The following is a 19,636-nucleotide window of genomic DNA, read 5'->3' on the forward strand; positions in this document are numbered from 1 at the left end:
GAGGAAGGGACGAGGGTGGGAGAATTGTCGCATGGGAGGATATGTGGTTGTCTTCTCTTGTCAGAAGGGTGGAGGAGGGTCTGATTAGGCGGATCCAACTATTGAGCAAACAGATCCAAGCAGCTAAAAATTTGATCCACATAATCTTCAACAGGGTATTTTGGTCACTGTTAAAATTTGTTGTATTTTCATAATAATTTAAATCAAAAATTTGAATTATATGTATAATTGTGGCAATTTACTTAATTTAGTGACTTTGGAGTGGCAAATAACTAATTTCATGTTTTGGGGTGGCAAATAACTAATTTCAATGTTTTGGAGTGGCATAAAAATAATTTTCCCTTGAGGTTTAGGAACATTAGGTACAGTCAGTAGAGCCTTACACAAAGAACCAACACAGAAAACTGAACTTACTGTATTCACTCGATGCCCACGCGGGTAGCGTCACAAGGGTCGCTTCTGAAAGGAAGCGGGTCGCGTGAATGGTGCTGAAGGGCAGAGTGGAAGATGAAATCTGAAACCCTGGAAACGCCTTTTATTATTTGATAAAACAAACTTTTAATTACTGTCATTTAATTATTGCAATCAAATTTAGGATCTTAAACAAACAAACCAACCATTTGCAGAACTTCTAGAACCAAATTAGTTTGAGTAATTGTCCAGATTAGACTTGAACTGTCATGTGGACCGATACCCTGAATATACTGCTCGATAGGATTGTACACTTGCAATCCGATTCGAAAGGTGTAAACAAGGTTAAAAGGTACAACTTGCTATACTGAAACTTTGTGCATACTTTTGTGTGAACAAATTAAATCACATTTAATCCTAAACTCTTAATTGAATCAAATCGAATCTAATCACATTCAACAATCAATTTAATCACATTTAACCCTAACCCTAAACTCTAATCGAATAAAAAAAAAACTCACATTCAAGCGAGGCAGTGGTGGGTTGTGCATTGGCGGAGGGGCAGAGAAAGAGGCAGTGAAGGGGCGGAGGGGTAGAGAGAAAGGAGCAGAGGGGGCGGAGGTGCAGTGGTGGCACCGGCGGTGAAGGGGCGGAGGGCCTAGGTTTTTTTGTTTTTGTTTTTGTTTTTGGGCGGACGGACTGAAGAAGGGAGAGATGGAGAGACAGAGACATATCTATCTCGGGGGTGTTTAAAGGGTCCACTAGTGGACCGCCCCAGCCCTAGACAGTCTACTAGAATTTTGGGCCGCCCGTGAGTCTGGCGGTCTGAGTAGATTTTAAAAAAAAAACTAAACTGTGGGCACTTTTGTAAAATCCTTTTTTTTGGTATTAAAAAAATGGCTGCCGATCCTAACTCTTTTTTTATTCTTCCGCCAATATGAATTGTTACATGAACACAAAACGTTGGAGTTTAAATCAATAATTCTCCTTCCGATCAAAACATTGGATCATTGTTTAATTTAAATGAAAACCCTGTTTCATACGAATATCATATGTAATTTGATTAAAATATTTAAATAGTTTGTATTGATTTGAATATTACCAATCAAAACTTCTTTCTTTTTCCCAAATTAGGATTTATCGATTTAAACCCTGAGCGTCGGTATTTTTCCCTTTCCCGAGCCGCCGCCTTCTTTCTGAATGTCCACTTTCTTTCTTTTTTTGAAACAAATCAAAACTACTAGAACTCTTTGTACATTGTTTATGCAAAATTAGTCACCTATAGATGCAAGATAGTAGGAATTTGTCATCTCAAAACCGTGAGTTGCTTTCAAAATTCATAAGCAGCTTCCGCTAGATTTTCAATCACTTGTACAACCTCAATCGAAACTACATCCATTGACAAATAGAACTATGAAAAAAAACAAAGTTGGAATCAATATGAGTTATACTGATATAATGTTGGACTCTCAATTCTAAATTCCCTGTAATGCTATTTTCACAACTCGTAGAAAAATGAAATTTTTTTAAAAAACTTAGTTAAAATCGGTCATATTCGTACCGTTTCAAACTTAAAAATTTTTAAAGTCAATAAAATTTGTATCAATTTTTCTATCAATTAAAAATATAATGCATTATTTCTATTTATATCTCTTACTTTTATTAATTTCATTTCCCGCTCTAAGCTGACCAGTTGGGACATAAATATAATTCAATTTCAATTTCTTTGCATACAAAGTCCTCGTCCGATAAAATAAGAGAAAGAAGAATGAAGCTGTTAATGCGTGTAGGTATCAGATTAGCCATCCGTAGTGTTCATCTCACATAATGTGTTCTACGCAATCTATACAGTACTTGTTGACACTCTTATCTGCACTTGGAGTGTTGCTGGCTGCAACAATGATTGTAACACACTAGTGTTTACCAAACGGGTCCCGTCGGTTCGAACTCGCTCGGGCCACAATTCCCACAGTCCTCGGGTCCGGTGGGTCCTATTTGGGGGGAGTTGGATCAAATTCATGCTAAACTCTTGGTCCAAAATTAGCACGGGTTGGTTCGGGTCAGGTGCGGGTGGGGTCCTGGTCTAATGCGGGTCTTAGTCCGGATCTGTTTTTTTTTTTTTTAAACAATGGACTGTTTTTGGCTGAAACATGTCTGTTGTTTCTGTTTAGACCGGTCTAGTCCAGGTTTGATTTGGTTCGGGTTTAGGTGGGTCTTGGGTTAGTCCGGGTTGGGGCTAGTCGGGTTGGGGGTTTGGACGGGTCGGGTTTTCGAGAGTCTAGTTCAAAAAACCGGCCCAAATCCTTACTAGACCCAACCCTAGAATTAGTCCGGACCGGTCTAGCGATCTATCTTGGATCGGACCGATTCAGGGTTTTTTTTAATTCACTATAACACACTAAACGCAACAAGCTACTTGTGGCTCGGACAATTATCCTCTCCAATATTGTAAAAGATTCCTTTCACTTTTCGGTTCGAGATTAACTCTCAACTACTCTGAGATTCGGACTAGTGCAGGAGTCGATATTATTGGGAACCGATATTATTGGCATTTATGATTCGTGCCAAGTTAAAAAGAACAGTCCAGATCTAATATCTAATAATTCTAAAAAAGATTGATCTGAATTCCTTGTGGATCTAGCGTCTAACCATCCTCGCTCGCGAATCCATAGGATGCGTTTTAATATTCGTACCATATTGAAAAGGACGATTCAGATCTCATTTTACACGATCAGGTATTGCACTGGATCTGAAATCCTCCCTCGTTGCCCTCGCTCCCAAGGAATTCGCATCCTCTGAGATATCTCATATTTTGCGTGACTTTTTGGAAAATCTCAACCGTTACAATTCGTTCTACGAGAATCTCAAAGCTAAAATAATACCGCCCCCACGTCACCCCCGAATAGGCACCGGACACGTCGGACACGTAAAATATGAGATATCTCAGAGGATACGCACACGCTCCGAAGTTTCGACTCTCGAACCCTTTCTTTTGTATCACGCACGGCGCGCCGCCCTTTCTCCATCTATTCTCTTTCTCGTCTCGTTTCGATACAATTATCTTATTGCTGAGTAAATAAGAAATCCACTCTCTATTTTGTACGGGGCGCCACAACAGAGCCCGGACTCAGTAGCTTATTCTACAAAGAGGAGAGGAAGCTCCGGGACCTTGGTTTAAAACCTCGGAATAAGAGCACTCTGCAGTAGCGGAATCGATCTTCGATTCTCGTTTTCAATTTTTGTTGTTTTTTCCTAGTTGGAATTCTCCAGTGCAATCAACCAATGGCCGACACAGAACCAGAGGGAAAGCTACTCCTGTTTAACTCCATGACCAAACAGAAGGAAAAATTCAAGCCAATTGTTGAAGGCAAGGTTAGTATGTACGTGTGTGGGGTCACACCGTACGATCTCAGCCATATCGGCCATGCTCGGGCCTATGTGGCATTTGATGTGCTCCACAGGTTAGGTTCTTACCTTGGTTTCATACAATTCAATCTTGCATGGAAAATTGGACCCTATATTGATAATTTTCTTTGGTTTTGTATTGTTTTTTGCTTTGGTTTGTAGTTTAGTAAGTAGTGAAAATTGGACCTTTATAGTAAAAATATTAACATTTTTGGAAAATAACATTGCAGTGTACATTTTCGATTTGCAACACTCAAATGTGTTGTAGTTGTGCTATAGATAACGGTGCCTCTTGTACCCTATTTTTATTTTTATTCTAATTTGTTGCTTGGGCAGATACTTGAGACATCTGGGATATGGAGTGACATATGTGCGCAACTTCACAGATATCGATGACAAGGTCCCAAGTACTTTCCCAGTTCCCACATATTAATTTCTTTTTTCTTTGTAATTTTGCTTTTCCATTGTTCAATTGTGGCAGATTTGTTGAATACCTCTTTAGCTCGAAAGACCTGAAAGTTGGCATACCATCTATTGATCAGCTAACACTATTTAGCTTTTTCTATATATATGTGACCAAAGTTCTAATTCTTGTGTCAGTTTGACAATTGGAGGGATCTTTCTTTGTTAAACAGATAATAAAGAGAGCTAATGAAGCAGGAGAGGATCCATTGCAGTTGAGTAAGCGGTTCAGTGATGAATTCTTGGTTGACATGGCAATGCTTCAGTGCTCAACTCCTACTCATGAGCCACGTGTGACAGACCACATGGACCAGATTAAAGACATGATATCTAAGGTTAGGTAGTGTGTGTGGGGGTGGAGGGGGGAGGTTGCCTGTTACTTGGCAATGAGTGTTTAGTCATTTGTATTTAATGCTTTAGATGCTATATAGTTCTTGTTATGTAAAAGTATATTTCAAATTCTTTTGGCAGATCATGGAAAATGGGCATGCCTATACTGTAGAAGGAGATGTCTATTTTTCTGTTGACAGTTTCCCTGATTACTGCCGCCTATCAGGACGCAAATTGGATGACAATATGGCCGGGGGAGGTGGCCGAGTCACTGTCGATACAAGAAAGAAAAATCCTGCTGATTTTGCCTTGTGGAAGGTTAAACACACACTTACCTTTACTTCGTGTTGTAGTGCTATTTGTGGCTTATGAATTTACTAGTCGAATAGTCATTCATCTTAGTACATAATAATATTTTTTCTTTGCAATTTATAGTCTGCAAAGCCTGGGGAGCCGAGCTGGGAGAGCCCGTGGGGTCCAGGGAGGCCAGGTTGGCACATCGAGTGCAGTGCCATGAGTGCACACTATTTAGGACTCAAATTTGATATACATGGTGGTGGCAAGGATTTGGTATTTCCACACCACGAGAATGAGCTGGCGCAGAGCCGGGCGGCCAACCCAGATAGCTGCATCAACTGCTGGATGCACAATGGTTTCGTCAATAAAGACAATCAGAAGATGTCGAAGTCTGACAACAATTTCTTTACCATTAGAGATGTAAGTTTCTGTGGGCACTTGTGTCAGGTTTTTTGTTTTTGTGGCGTGGGGTGCACGTGGTGCAGTTGATATTAAATGAATGCGGATTTCAAAGTTCTGCTGGCTATGGATTTGTTTGTTGAATGATTGTGGTATTGACCAATTATAGCTTGTTTGGGGCTGTCAAAGTTGTACAATGATGCATTCTAATGTCTAGTGCTTTATGCCAGGGTACAGCTGTACTGGTATGTAAGGGAGTAGCATTATAGGTGGCAGCCTGATTGGTTGGGCTATTTTAGGATCAACCTGTTCAGGTTGGGAATGGATGATTTGGGTCTCTGATCAGTCAGGATTTTGTTGTAATCTCAACATGGCAGGATTTTGGTTGTAATCTCAGGTTTTTGGTGTGTACTTTGGATCCAGGTGCAATAGTCATTTTTAGTTGTAATCTCAACATGTCCTTACCTGTGTCAAGTTTCTTTCTTAAACTTGGGTTCTCTTAGGCTCGGGTTGGGCTGTTTGGTTTTGTGTTAGCTGGCTCATCAATTCTTATTCAGTGTAAATTGATTAGCATTCAGTTTGGATTAGATTGGCCTGCCTGTTTCATTTTTTTTTGGGTCAATGTGATATGGTCAGTTTGGATGGGTTCTTTATCGTAGTCAAGTTCTCAGGTTGTAGTTATGTAGTTCTGATCCCTCTTACCTGTTTCCTTTGATCCTGTTACAACTGTTTTGATACTTAGTATTGGGTGATTATGTTTTGACGCAGATAATTGCTAATTACCATCCTTTAGCTCTGCGGTTCTTCTTGATGCGCACACACTACAGGGCTGATGTAAATTACTCTGATCGCGCACTTGACAATGCATCTGACCGTGTTTTCTATATTTATCAGGTTTTATTCTGTATCTTTTTATGTCTTCGAATGAAAAGTCTCTTCTTTGATGAAGCCACATTACCCTGTTGTAGAACAAGCATGTGCCACAATGAAAAATAGTACAAACTGGCATCGTGGTACATATAGATGCCATAGTGAGGATGCTGAGCTCCAATAAGTCTAGGTTAATTGATTAACTGGCTAAGGTGTTTGTCGTTAGATTTCTTGATGACATGACATAATGCAGACCCTGCAAGATTGTGAAGTGGCACTTTCTCAATTCCGTGAGGGAACCTACAAAGTCCTGGTTCCAGATGACGTCAGAGAGTTGATAAAGAAGTTTCATAACAGCTTCGTGGAATCTATGTCCGACGACCTACACACCACAGCCGTTTTGGATGACCTGATAGAGCCCTTGAAGACCATTAATGGCACCTTGAAGAAGTTCAAGGTTTGCTCTTCTTGGTTCCTTTTACATCTTACCTTTATATCATGACTTCATGGTGCAAAATTTTTTCTATATGACCATCAAGACCATGAAAGTAAGAAAAATAATACAATTACCACATATGTCCTTACAACTTTCCTTCTGCTCCTCCCATGTTTACTTCAGATTAATACCAAACTACTACGTTTTTCATTATTTTACTTTACATAGAAATGCAGAAGTGTTATTTCCTTTTTGGCATTTTTGGATAAAGGAGTTAAGGAGGTAAGGAGGTATAAGCATAGATGTTTCTTGTCTTTTTTGCAAGAGAATGATATGTTGTTTTAATTGGGCTACTTAAAGAAATCAGTAGTATATTGTCACTGATGCTTCTACTGTTGTTATTAGTACTATCTTCATCATTATAATAGTATATTATCACTGATGCTTCTATTATTGTTATTAGTACTATCTTTATTATTATAATGTCATTATTGTACTATGATAATGCAGGGTAAGAAACAACAGCAAGCTCTTATTGTATCTTTACTTGCTTTGGAGAAGGAAGTCAAGGAGGTACTTGGAATTCTTGGTTTACTGCCTGCTTCCTCCTTTGCTGAGGTAAAACCTTTCTGCAAACATTGTTTCATAATGTACATAACTTCTCAAGGTTCTGATGTTTTTATGATGTGGTAATATGAAAAACAATAGGTGCTAACACAACTCAAAGATATTGCACTAAAGAGGGCTGGGTTAACCGAAGAAGAGTTATTAAAGAAAATAGAGGAGAGAACACTTGCTAGGAAGAACAAACAGTATGAAGTGTCTGACTGTATTAGAAAAGAGCTGACTGCTGTTGGTATTGCCTTAATGGATGAACCTGGCAGTACAATCTGGAGACCATGCGAACCTTCAGATGAATAGTAGCAATTTTTGGGAATGTGTTGTAGACCAGTAATTTTCTGTTCTGTAATTTATATTAGTGTGTGCTCACTCAAAAGGGTGGACCTGCATTGATTTTAAGAGGTGCATGTGTCACTTTATAGTGTTTTTTTTTTTGTCCAGTTGTGCCCCCTAGGCTCCTACACATCTATTACATATTCACATTACATGATTGCTTAGCTGATTTGTAGTTGTCAATTTGATTCAAGGAATGTAACATTTTCTTTAATTTTGCCTCAGCAATGAAAATGCATTTGTGAACTTGTTGACTTTTTGTTTCTTTCGTATACAATCTTTATTGTCCCTGCTTGTAGAGTACAAACCAGCTCTTATTCATTTGGAAAAGCAGGTTCCTATTTTTTCCTCATCCAACTGATCAATTTTTTTCATGAACGAATCTCGATGAAGATCAACATTTGGATGAGGAACCAAAAGAATAACAGTCGCCTGCTTGTATCCCCAAACTTCTAATGGTACGAGGAAATATAGTGAAGTGAAAAATTACCCAACCAATAAGCTTGGAAGAAAAAAAAAATGCAATTTGAAAGAACGAACAGTCTAATTTACCTTTTCTTTTTCAGAAGACGCGCTGTGTCTCAGAGCTCACAGCATTCTTCATCAAATTACAGTTCGAAAATACCGTAAAATACAGGTACCAAATGCAGTTTCAGAAAAATTATCTAAATGTCATCAATAAGCAGGCCCGAAATAAAACTTCTAATTTATCAAAACTCGATAAAGGTGATGGTAATGGATTGAAAAATAACCACAATGCGAGGCCCATATGTGAACCCAAATCCGATTCACCAGTGGAAGCCTTGACTTGAGATTGACTAGGCTGGACTAATGTCCCTCTAGAAGGCTTTAAGTAGATGAATAGCTTCATTAATCCGATCTCAGGTTGTCTCATTTAAATGGGACGGATTGGACCCAAGAAAAGCTTTTCTTTTAACAGCACGGATAATACTATGACAAGTAATACAACTCATAGGAAAGGACGAAACGAATTGTAAATATGTTCTTTTATTAGTACTTAATATACAATCAATCGACTCTTAAATATGTTATACTGATAACAACTGTATTTGATATATATGACAAATAATACAACTCATCGGAAAGGACGAAATGAATTGTAAATATGTTCTTCTATTAGTATTTAATATACAATCAATCGACTCTTAAAATGCATTAACCATGATATGTGTTTTTCTTAATGGTAGAGAACAAATATGCAATTTTAATGTTTGATTTAATAATTTTTGACGTGGCTTATCACGAGTATAAACATTACAGGTTTTGATTTAATAATTTAATGGTAGAGAACAAATCTGGTTTGCGTTTAATGTTACAGGCTTTGCTTGCTGTTTGCAGATTTAGAACCAAAACACACAAAAAAAAAAAAACACAAATGCAGCAGCCCCAATTTGAGGTAAATGTTCCAACCTAATCCCACAAATAATAAACCAAACAGCTTTCCCCGTTCTAAGGCACTTAATAAACCACTTTTCCTTGTCATTTGGTGTCGTGCTCTTAAATATAAGGTAACACAATGTTTTTCCTATCTATACAATACCTTTCTTAATTAAGATGTAGATTGTGCAAGGTGGAGAAGCAGGGCACGTGGTTAACTTGTCAAGTGAAAGTCTCTCTGTCTAGTTACTTTGGTTAATCATGTGTCCATCTTCTCCACCATGCACAGCCTATCTTGTCTGAATGAAAGGCCTCATGGAATTTTTTTTTTTAAGGATTATGGTGGAGTTTTAATGGAAGAAGCTTCTTCAGGCAAGTGATTTGGAAAATGTGGGTTTAGCCATTTTCAAAATAAGCAATTAAATCTGCAATTATAAAGGCATAGTTCTATTTTTTGTATGTAGTAGTTGGCAAAAGTCTACCATATTTCATTCAAGCAAGATAAAAATGTACAGAGAGGTATATTTGCAAGGTAATAGAAATAAAAAGTGAGAAGGAAATAGAGGCATAGTTCATGCTTATTATCAGGCATTTTCTTAAATTAATAAGCTAAATACATAACTGTTACACTAATATTCATACACTGATTGAGATATTAATGTAGCTACTAATCTCCTTTCCTTTTGAAAGGCAAGGGCGTTTAGAGCTTCGATAAAGCAATATCCATCACCTCAAGAAAATAATCTACAAAAACAATGAATTAATGTCAATTTTTTGGGACAAATAATAGAAGCAAATTCAAAAAGAAATGCAACAGAGGAACTAAATCTATACCTGCATCCTCTTTAGAGAAACAAAGAGGTGGAGTTATTCTGAAAACATTCCCATAAAAACCGCCTTTTCCAACCAAAACACCCATATCTGTCCGAGTAAAATAAACAAAGTTAAAAGTGTTAACTTTCTAGTAATTGATAGTAACAGTCAAACCCCAAAAAAATGTGACAATAAATAGTTAGATTACCTTTCAATAATTCCATCACATTTAAGATCTCTGCATTTGCCGGAGTTTTAAGTTGACGATCCGTAACTAGTTCTACTCCAAGCATAAAACCTCTTCCTCTTACATCACCAATTACTACATACACAACATTCATGAGTTCATTATTATATTATTTAATTATCTAACTAGAGGAATTAATTCAATAGCAAACAAGCAAAAGCAATCTGAGCTTACTGTCATGCTTCTCTTGAAGCAATTTGAGACCATCTTTCAGATAAGATCCAACAACAAATGCATTCTGTTGCAACCTCTCTTTTTCAAGCACTCTAAGAACTGCAAGTCCACCTGCTGTGCAAACCGGATTACCTCCAAATGTGTTGAAATAATTTCGTCGGGTTAACACCCTGGCAATTTCAGGAGTAGTCACAACTGCACCAAGTGGTATCCCATTTCCAATACCCTATTAAAATCAGTGTTGTCAAAACTTAAGTAGATTAAGAAATCTTTAAACCAACCATACAGTAGTTGATTCATAATCAGTGGATATATTTTGCAAAAATTAATTACCTTTGCCATTGTAACAATATCAGGTGTTACACCATGGGCCTGAAATCCCCAAAAATGACTACCAGATCTGGCAAATCCGGATTGAACTTCATCAGCTATGAACAATCCACCGGCCTCTTTTATAGTTTTGTATACAGCAGGTAGGTAACCAGGTGCCAATTCCACAATTCCTCCTACCCCCTGATATAAAAGCAATCTGATTAATATCACATATAATAAAGTTTAATATAATTACTCAATCTTAATTCCTTCAAGTGGTGGAAGATTACTTGCCTGTATGGCTTCTGCAATGAAAGCAGCAACCTGGCCAGATGTGCCAAATTCAATAATTTCTTGCACGTCTCTGGCATATTTCTCCCCTTCCGAACCGAAAACTCCTCTGTATGGATCAGGGTTTTGTGCATGGTGCACTCCACTCTACGTATCAATAAAATATTTATTATAAATTGTACAAGTAAACACATTTGAAATTTGTTTAATGCACTAGAAATTAGGAGATACCTGAATGACGTTAAACTTCCAGTTCTTTTGGGCAGTTGAACCCATTGTACCGGAAGCATTTCCGTGGTATGCATTCCTAATCGATATAATATCATGGCAACCCGTATATAGCCGAGCAATCATGATAGCCAATTCATTAGCTTCTGTTCCAGAATTTGTGAAGAAAACAACCTTTATACAATAATATATCAACAAACAAACAAACGTACAAATTAGAAATAATACTATATCAAATCTGAGCTCTCTTATTTTGTGGTGTTTGTATATATTTTTACCTTTAGATCGCCAGGGAGTTTAGAAGCCAAGGCCTCAGCAAAATCGGCGATGGCATGGTTTAGATAGAGAACTGTAGAATGTTGGAGTTTCTTGGTTTGTGAAATGATGGCTTCAGTAATTTCTGGGTGGCAATGACCGCAACAGACAGTAGCTATACCAGCAAATGCATCTAGGTAACGACGCCCCTCTTCGTCAAATAAATATTGCATTTTTCCTTCTACTATGTTCAACTGCAGAAAAAGAATTTTCCAATTTTTATGAGTATATGACTTCAGATTTGACTTTAATATTTCTAAGAAGATTATACTAAAAAAAACTTTTTCTTTCAACTTTAGGAAACAACAAAAGTTCATCAACTCAGATTAGTATTAGTTTCAATAATAGTTCCAACAAGATTAATAAGTTTACACTCTTATACTAAAGTGCACAATTCAAGAGAATAGGTCATTAATTGTTTGGGAAACATATCAATTTTAAATCCATAAATCTCCTTCAACAAATTTGAAAAAACAAAACTTATGCATTTGATAAGTGGTTGTCTTCACCTAACCTGACTTGTTTCCTTGATATGGACATGATTAAAATGCTTCTACTTGGAATAAACATTTTTTTTTTCTAAACTGCCTGTGGGCTTTTGGAATTAACATTTGAGAGTATTATTGATGTGCAATTACAACTCATCATTAACTAATAAGCACAACATTTTAATACACCATTTCGAACTACAAATCGGCCGATATTATCTATAATAGGTGAGTCCTCTAATTAAGAAAACAACACAAGACCAATGTATACCAAATTTTCACATACTATTTCGAACCATAAAAGTTAATAATTATATAATCAATATCCTTAAATAAAAATTTCCAAATGAGCGATTTAATATTAGTAATGACAAATACAGTTAATTTAAAATCGTTCCTCAGGTAAAAATTGCATATGTAGAATAGATGTCCATATTATAAAAATCATTCTCCCTTCCATCCATATTTCACAGCATAATTAAGAATTAGTGCATTGTATAGATTAAGTTATATTGAGAGTGTATATATTGTCAGCCAGACAATTAATAATCATGGGCAATCGAAATTAGATTGCATGTAGTCAAGAAATATATAACTTTTTGAAAAATAAATATAGCACGCGTATTTTCATCTTGTCTTACAAATTAATAACATGACTTTCGACAATAATCCTTTTCTTAGTCTTCTAGATGCTAAAATCCGAACTAAAAATATATCCTTTAAGTAACTCTCTTATAGTTTCTTCTTTTTTATATCTATAAGGCGATTTTTTGTGTGCACATAGTAATTTTTGTATTTGAATTTTTACATGTACAAATTAATTATTTACTGTTATTATTATTTTTTGGGAAAACCTGCTTCTGTAACAGAAGCATCAATTTTTTTTTTTGGAAAAACCTGCTTCTAAGTTCTAACCAAAACAATTAAACGTCTCCAGGACCAAAAATAAATCAACGAGCTTTTATAAAAAGCCAAAATAATGACATTCTTCATTTTGAATGGGTCGCCAAGCATTTGCATTTTGAACTCGTAGGAATGAACACATAAATAATCCGATGTACATGAACTTTTGAGATGCAACTATACTTAATTACATATGTCACCACTGCCTAGAGCAATTGGTAAGACACCTCACTCTCTCAAGGGAGATGTGGGTTCGATCTATGTTAAAGGCAGGAAAATGTATGAGTGTGTGGAGTCTACGGACAATTCTCAAAAAAAAAAAAAAAATTATACTTACATAAAAGAAATGCTTATTGCATGTATTTCAACAAGTTATACCATCTCCATGCCATGAGAAGGCGCTATATATACAAATCAATACTAGTTCAAAATAGTAGAAGGCACTAAAAATATCTTTATAGTTACAATAATTTCAAAATATGGTAATCATATATAGTAAATATAAAAAAAAGGCGCTACAGTTACCGGTTTCTTGTAGAAATGGAAGAAGGAGGGGCTAAGGAACTCCGAGCGCTTTTTCAATATTTCTCCGGCAGTGGGGCCGTCATACGGAAGCGGCGTGTAGTCGAACGAGGGCATTTTCAGAAGAGGTTTAACACAGCTCCCATTGGAGAACGACGTGGCCAATTGAGATAGCCTCCTCCCCAAAATCCTCTTCATTGTTGCACGATGATGGAAAAATTAAACTGCGAGATAATAAGAGAAATGAAATTCTTGTGCTGCTTTGTTTGATATTAGATTTTGAAAAGATGCCTTCAAGCGACGCTACTATTGAATTTATTTGGGGTAAATTCAGTAACCGTTTTTCTCTCGGGTTGTGTCCGAGGAGAGAGGATGGAATGGCGGGTGGGCTTATATAAGAATTGAGTTTGCTAATTTGTGGCCAAGTTTGAAAATGTGAACCACATTGGCATTCTTATTTTTATGTAACTATTTTTCGATTATACACACAAAGAAATGTTATTTTTGGACGCATCCCTGAAAAGTTTTAATAATTAACGCAATTCTTCAAAGATTATGTTATCCTAATTATGTATATTATTTTGTTCTAATAATGTCCCTCCTATAAGTAATCTCAAGTCTTTAAGATTATATATATTTTGTTCTAATGATGTCCCTCCTATAGTAGTCTTTCGTAAAGAACATAATTTTATTTTTAAGAGAACTTGGTTAGCTCAAAACTCTGATGGAGGTTTTATATATGCAATGAGGAGGGTACAAATGTCTCCATTTTTGTGTCTCCACCACGCTTTTATCTTTTAAAACTTTAATAACTCAAAATTTAAAACTTAAAGTTAAAATAAAACCGTTAGATGTGATATATGTTATTTTCTCTATGTGCTCATAAAAATTATGACATTTCAATTTTGTTTTTATGTGAATCAATAAGTTCAAAAATTAACGTCTAGAAATTATCCACATTAGTACGTTTTTTACAAGCTCTTGATGACAACCCAAATAAAATTAAAATGTCATAAGTTTTTACACGTGCATAGATAAAATAATGTAGATCATATCCAACGGTTTTATTTTGACTTTTAAATTTTAAATTTTGAATTATTAAAATTTAAAAAAAATGGAGGTATGATAGAAGCACAGAAAATAAAAGCATTTGAACCCTCATGCAATACACCATATTACACAACTACACAAGCAGCAATAAATATTGAAATTCAAGTGCAATTATTGGTGCTCGCTATTAAAGCAGACAAAAATAAACTCATTAAATTGTTGAAAATTTTGTAACGACACGGACCTGCGTCAATTGGGTCATCAAAATTTGACCTAAAACATCTGACATGCATCATTGCAATTGATATTAGAGTATACTTTTCTGTTGAAGTAATTAAATCATTTGCTCCACTTAATTGATATGTTAGAGGGAAGATAGATTCAATGAACCTGGACAATTACCTTTCTTAGTTAATTATCACTCTGCGAGATGGTGTTAAACTTTATTTGATATTAAAAAAGAGAAGAAAATGAATGCAGACAGCTCTTTTTAATGAATATAGACGCAATAGATAACATTGCGACTGCTTACCTAAAGTTAAGTTAAGCCAAAACATCTAGATAGATTGGTATTAACTAAATATATCCCTAATCAAGCCTAGACCCCATAGCTCCATCAGAACCCAATAACTGAGTACAAATACTCAGTGGCGAATGTGAGCAACCACTCTGTGTGGCGAGATGCTGACATGTCGGCCTATACATGTTTCTTTAGAGCATCTGTATTGGAATTGCTTTTTTATTTGTAAAGTTTGCTTGACACTTCCTATTTAAATTTTAAGATGTAACGTAATTTTTAATTTAGAAAGATTTTGTCTAAGAAATCATTTATTAATTGTTTTTATTGGCTCTCGTTCTCTTTTCTATAATAATAATTGTTAACGTCACAAAAAAAAAAAAAAAATTAATTGCATGCGTATAGCGATTTAGAACTTTAAATTAATTTAATTCCTATTTAGTGCTTAACAGTTAGTTTTTGTAGATGCTATAAGAGGGGGTGCATTTGAGTGTACTTAACATCGATTTGTATTGTTGACCTTTATTTTTGTGAAGGTATTGTTGAACAATATGGTACATTCATTGCATTGGGTTCGGATCGGTCTTAGCGAATCTGAATTGCCAAACAAAATTGTTTGTTGGATATCTCTTCAATTGTGAACCGAATGCCGGACAAGAAGATAAATTAAATTGTAATAATGCAATCCAATTAGGAAAATAATTGTTGATTTTTGTAATGAGATGCAGATCTAAGCAGATCAGTGTTTTAAATAGCGGCGCTATAGTATTTTGGACCTTAAACGTTATAATATGGAATAAAAGTCCGCTATTTTAGCTATGACCGCTATAGCAGTAATAACAGTCCGCTATCTGTGCTACACGCTACGCATTATAGTGCACGCTATGCTACATAAGCTTTTATATAAAGACCAAAACTAAAAATTTATTTTTAAGAATAAATTTTTTCAAGATCCAGATTGATTTTGCTTTTAAATAGAAAAATATAGAGCCTATATTTTTTTAATAGAAAAAAATATAGTTTATGTCATGATGCTTAGGTTATTTGAATGAAAAAAAGTAGATAGTTTATGATATTATTAGTGATATTTTGAATAGTAATTTGGACTTTATGTTGTTCAATATGAATATTCTAGTTCTTTAATAAATTTTGTGTTACTTATTGCTCTATGAGACCTTGGATAATGTTGACAATTAGTAAAAATATAAAATATATTTTTCTAAACCAAAAACGCTAGAGGAGGGTTCAAATGCCTCCATATTTTGTGCATCCATCATGCCTCCATTTTTAAAAACTTTAATAACTCAAAATTTAAATCTTAAAATTCAAAATAAAACCGTTGGTTAGACCCAGCCCCAGTCCCAGTCCCACTTAGACCTGATTCGATTAGACCCAAAGTTGAAACAGGTGGTTCGATCTGTGTGATGAAGCCCTCACGCGAATCAGACCCCCCCCCCCCCCCCCCCCCCCCCCCCATGCGAGTTTCTAGCTCTCTTTGCCTTCTTCCCTTCGTTCCAATTAGCCCTTTCTCTGCCATTTTTTCCCTTCCAAGTTTTTGGTCTTAGATGGGGATGGAGAAACCAGTACTTCTCTCTTGTATGCCTCTTTTACAGTTCGTCCATCCCTCAATTTCTCCCTGATTTGAGTAATTTTGAGAACTAGGGTTTTGGTTGAAATTGTGAAAATTGGATTTTTTTTTTTTTTTGGTAGCGGTGAAGCTGTGGGTCTCGTGTCCTTCGTCAATAATGGCTTGTGGACCACCCATGGCCTCTCTTTTACTCTCCTCTTGTTGAATCATGTTTTTGATTTGAGAATAGGAAGGAAGAGGGATTGTATTCATGATCTGAGCTCGTACGGCCTCATAGCTCGGGTTTAATTCCGCAAGGTACTCGAAGATATCATCTTCTTCTTATTGTTTTCTGATTATGGCCAAGTCAGTGGTTTGCGTTTGGTACGACCGGAGCTCGTCTTTTCTCTTTTGAAGAGCACCAAGGTACTCTATATTCTTTCTCTCGCCTTGTTTTTCTTGTTGAATTTCTAGTTTGAGTTGATAAATGCGAGAGTAATTATTTTTCTTGATTGTACATGGCTTTCACGGCTTGTCATAGCTCGAAGGCTGTGTCGGGAATGAGAAATAGCTCTGTAATTGATGGCTCTATAGAATTCGTGAGCCAAGTTATAATTTTATCATTTTGAGTTCTCCATTTTCTCATTACTTTTTTTTTTCTAGTTCGGTCAACAAATTTGGGTTTGCGGGTTCTGGCTCTTTGTTTTCTCCTGTGATGTATTCTCGCATCTCTCGACCGCTGAGCGCTCTCACTGCAGTCTTTGTCCATGTAAGATAATTTCTGCCATTGTGCAAAGTATTTGTAGCTTGGAGGCATTGTTGGTAGCCTCGTGTTGCCCCTCTTGAGTCATTTGCTCTTTGCTGATTTTGCTGTTTATGGGATTTTTCTGTGTTGTGAATATTCACTGGTACGTAATGATTTTTGTGATCACAGAATTTAGTGCTCTGATACCATGTTGATTTTTGTAATGAGATGTAGATCTGAGGAGGTAAAACATTTTTGAATTTCTTGCTATTGTATTTTTTACATGAGAGAAAGTTGATCCTTTTATATATCCTGTTTCCTATTGTACCGTTGGTACATACGGTAAGTTCTTTTAATTCTCCTAATTTTACTCTTATTTTCCTATTTTACATTTCTACCGTACCCTTCTATTACTCAATTATTCTTAACAATAATGCTAATTAGGGATGAGTTCAATCATGATGTATCCTTTTTGCAACCTTATCTAGATGACAGAGATTTACACTAAACAATTGCTCAATTGTTTCTTTTTGAAGGGTATCTTGTTACCTTTTTTTCCCCCTTTTTGTAAGAATATTGCGTATTAATTTAACATGGCGACATTCACCTGACGAGATGATATGTTGGTTAGGTATATATGATTGAGGTTGCTTTTCGTGACCAAAAATCAACAAGTAAATGTATATAGGGGAAGATTAATAAACAAGTAAAATTTTAAATCTAACATTACAGGTATAATTTATATTATCATCATGTTGTCTATAAAATATGGTGGAGAATTAAAGCATGTTTTATCATATATAACTGAGTTGAAAATTTAATAATAAAACAATAATGAAATTTAATGCATCATTAGACAATACTTAAGTTATAAGAAATTTAATTGTTACACTGTATATCTAGAGGAGGGATTCACTTACAACATATTTCAACAATTTGATTTTGTAATTTTCAAAGTCCAAACAGTCGATCCAAACCGTTCAACATGATCTCTATATTAAAATGTGCTTGGATATCAAATTTTATATTTTTCTAAATTTTTTTTTACTATATTTTAAGTATTTTACAAAATTGTTATTTTCCAGTGGTTCAGAATTGTCTAAAAATAATAGTTTTATAAAATACTTAATAAATAGTAAAAAAAAATGTTAAATTTGATCTTGAAGCACGTTTTAATATGAAGATAATGTTGAACAGATTGGATTTTGAAAGTCACAAAATCAAATTATTGTAAGATATTGTAACCTACAGTCGTTGTGAGTCTCTCCTCATATACCTTTATATGTTCGATAATATATATACTTATAAATTTATTTTTTGATTTATTTTATTTTTTTAAAACAATCCATTGAGCGTACACAGAAGAAAATTATTTTATGTTCGACACAAGGAGCCTAGCTTTTGAAGAAAATTGTTATAAATATTCATTCTAGTTGCTTAATCAACGCATTTGTGATGAAGTAATCTGACTGGGATAAAAAAGGTTATTACAAAGATAAACCAAAATTGAGTGGTAATTTAAAGATATGGAGTTTAATTTAAGGCTTTTCTAGATATTGATACTTTTAGTGAGTACATTATTGGATGTAGAGGTTAATGGTAAACATTTTATATTTAATAGTTTTTTACTTTAATCAAAGAAGCGCATCTGGTGTAGTGGTATCATAGTACCCTCCCACGGTACTGACCAGGGTTCGATTCCCTGGATGCGCAATTCTTTTCTTTTAATAAGCAAACTCTTTTCCACAAGGAGTAATCTAGAAACCAAACCCAATTAAGAATGCATGGGCTGAAAGACTTTAAATCCGCTAGGCCTTCTAACCCTCCATATTTATTTATGGATAAAATGGTCTAATTCATTTATAGGCCTTTTTGGTTGGTGGATTTCTTACGTTATATATTTTATTATATTCAAGACCCGAGTTCCCTTATTTTGCATATAGTGCATTAAATTGCCGCACAACAAATTAAACAAGTAATCAACAATGCGATGTCCAAATTATATGATTAATAAACTGGATATTTAAATTCATCGTGCCTTATGAAAATGACTTGTCAACATTAAGCTCGATTCGGGAGCAATTAATGTGGGGGTCTATTCTAAGCGCAATCATCATTATCTGGTACAATAATAAATATACTAACATAGTACAACCAGTGTTTTAAAAAACGACCATTTGGACCAATTAATCGGCCGATTAGTCATTGGCCACGACCAAACTGTTACAATTTTTTCCGACTAATTGATCAATTATTTTCAATTATAACTGATTATTTCCGATTAATCACTTAACAATACCTTATCTGTCCGAGGAGCGCATACCGTCATTTACAACCACTAAATGAGGGTACAAAATATGACAAAGCTGTTTGTAATTCATACAGAGAAAGAATCGTGCATGACTATTTTTGACTCTATCGGTGCACTGCATAATTAAAAACTGCCTAGTCAACTGCGTACCCTAAATAACTAATTAGGTAGGTTGCTTTTTGTTGCATTGC

General features: G+C 35.3%; 2 protein-coding genes, 1 long non-coding RNA gene and 1 other non-coding gene across 6 annotated transcripts; 3 read left to right on the forward strand and 1 right to left on the reverse strand.

The window, feature by feature from the left end:
- Positions 1 to 3,512: 3,512 nt before the first annotated feature.
- LOC144555361 (cysteine--tRNA ligase CPS1, chloroplastic/mitochondrial-like) lies at positions 3,513 to 7,815 on the forward strand. 2 transcript variants are annotated; one of them, XM_078303657.1, is made up of 9 exons: positions 3,513 to 3,872; positions 4,153 to 4,216; positions 4,452 to 4,613; positions 4,750 to 4,926; positions 5,044 to 5,325; positions 6,073 to 6,198; positions 6,428 to 6,631; positions 7,121 to 7,228; positions 7,319 to 7,815. In XM_078303657.1, the coding sequence occupies exons 1-9, from the start codon at positions 3,694 to 3,696 to the stop codon at positions 7,529 to 7,531; spliced, it is 1,515 nt and encodes a 504-aa protein (XP_078159783.1). In that variant the 5' UTR covers positions 3,513 to 3,693; the 3' UTR covers positions 7,532 to 7,815. The 2 variants fall into 2 exon arrangements, with proteins under 2 accessions (XP_078159783.1, XP_078159785.1); XM_078303659.1 differs by having other exon boundaries at positions 3,578 to 3,872; positions 4,153 to 4,223.
- A 1,703-nt stretch (positions 7,816 to 9,518) lies between these two features.
- LOC144555608 (alanine--glyoxylate aminotransferase 2 homolog 3, mitochondrial-like) lies at positions 9,519 to 13,692 on the reverse strand. The gene is made up of 9 exons (XM_078304005.1): positions 13,259 to 13,692; positions 11,306 to 11,536; positions 11,031 to 11,201; positions 10,803 to 10,946; positions 10,530 to 10,709; positions 10,197 to 10,422; positions 9,984 to 10,097; positions 9,797 to 9,883; positions 9,519 to 9,706 (listed from the first exon to the last, which is right to left on the reverse strand). The coding sequence occupies exons 1-9, from the start codon at positions 13,451 to 13,453 to the stop codon at positions 9,663 to 9,665; spliced, it is 1,392 nt and encodes a 463-aa protein (XP_078160131.1). The 5' UTR covers positions 13,454 to 13,692; the 3' UTR covers positions 9,519 to 9,662.
- On the forward strand, positions 10,803 to 11,730 carry LOC144555609 (uncharacterized). 2 transcript variants are annotated; one of them, XR_013512075.1, is made up of 3 exons: positions 10,803 to 10,910; positions 11,312 to 11,479; positions 11,642 to 11,730. It is a non-coding gene; the product is annotated as an uncharacterized LOC144555609 (long non-coding RNA). The 2 variants fall into 2 exon arrangements; XR_013512076.1 differs by lacking the exon at positions 10,803 to 10,910 and adding an exon at positions 10,966 to 11,096.
- Positions 13,693 to 18,776: 5,084 nt separating the features above from the next.
- TRNAG-CCC (transfer RNA glycine (anticodon CCC)) lies at positions 18,777 to 18,847 on the forward strand. The gene has a single exon. It is a non-coding gene; the product is annotated as a tRNA-Gly (tRNA).
- Positions 18,848 to 19,636: the final 789 nt, after the last annotated feature.

The sequence above is a fragment of the Carex rostrata genome, chromosome 6, assembly GCF_964058835.1.
Source record: "Carex rostrata chromosome 6, lpCarRost1.2, whole genome shotgun sequence".
Classification (NCBI taxonomy): domain Eukaryota; kingdom Viridiplantae; phylum Streptophyta; class Magnoliopsida; order Poales; family Cyperaceae; genus Carex; species Carex rostrata.

Bases quoted from the DNA above. Each gene is read 5' to 3' on its own strand.
- LOC144555361 (XM_078303657.1), top strand. From the start codon at position 3,694: ATGGCCGACACAGAACCAGAGGGAAAGCTACTCCTGTTTAACTCCATG. The intron at 4,614-4,749 runs GTTAGGTAGTGT...TTCTTTTGGCAG, and splicing joins TTAAAGACATGATATCTAAG to ATCATGGAAAATGGGCATGC. The intron at 7,229-7,318 runs GTAAAACCTTTC...GAAAAACAATAG, and splicing joins CTGCTTCCTCCTTTGCTGAG to GTGCTAACACAACTCAAAGA.
- LOC144555608 (XM_078304005.1), bottom strand. From the start codon at position 13,453: ATGAAGAGGATTTTGGGGAGGAGGCTATCTCAATTGGCCACGTCGTTC. The intron at 11,202-11,305 runs GTAAAAATATAT...TATTGTATAAAG, and splicing joins AACTCCCTGGCGATCTAAAG to GTTGTTTTCTTCACAAATTC. The intron at 10,098-10,196 runs GTAAGCTCAGAT...TTGTGTATGTAG, and splicing joins GCTTCAAGAGAAGCATGACA to TAATTGGTGATGTAAGAGGA.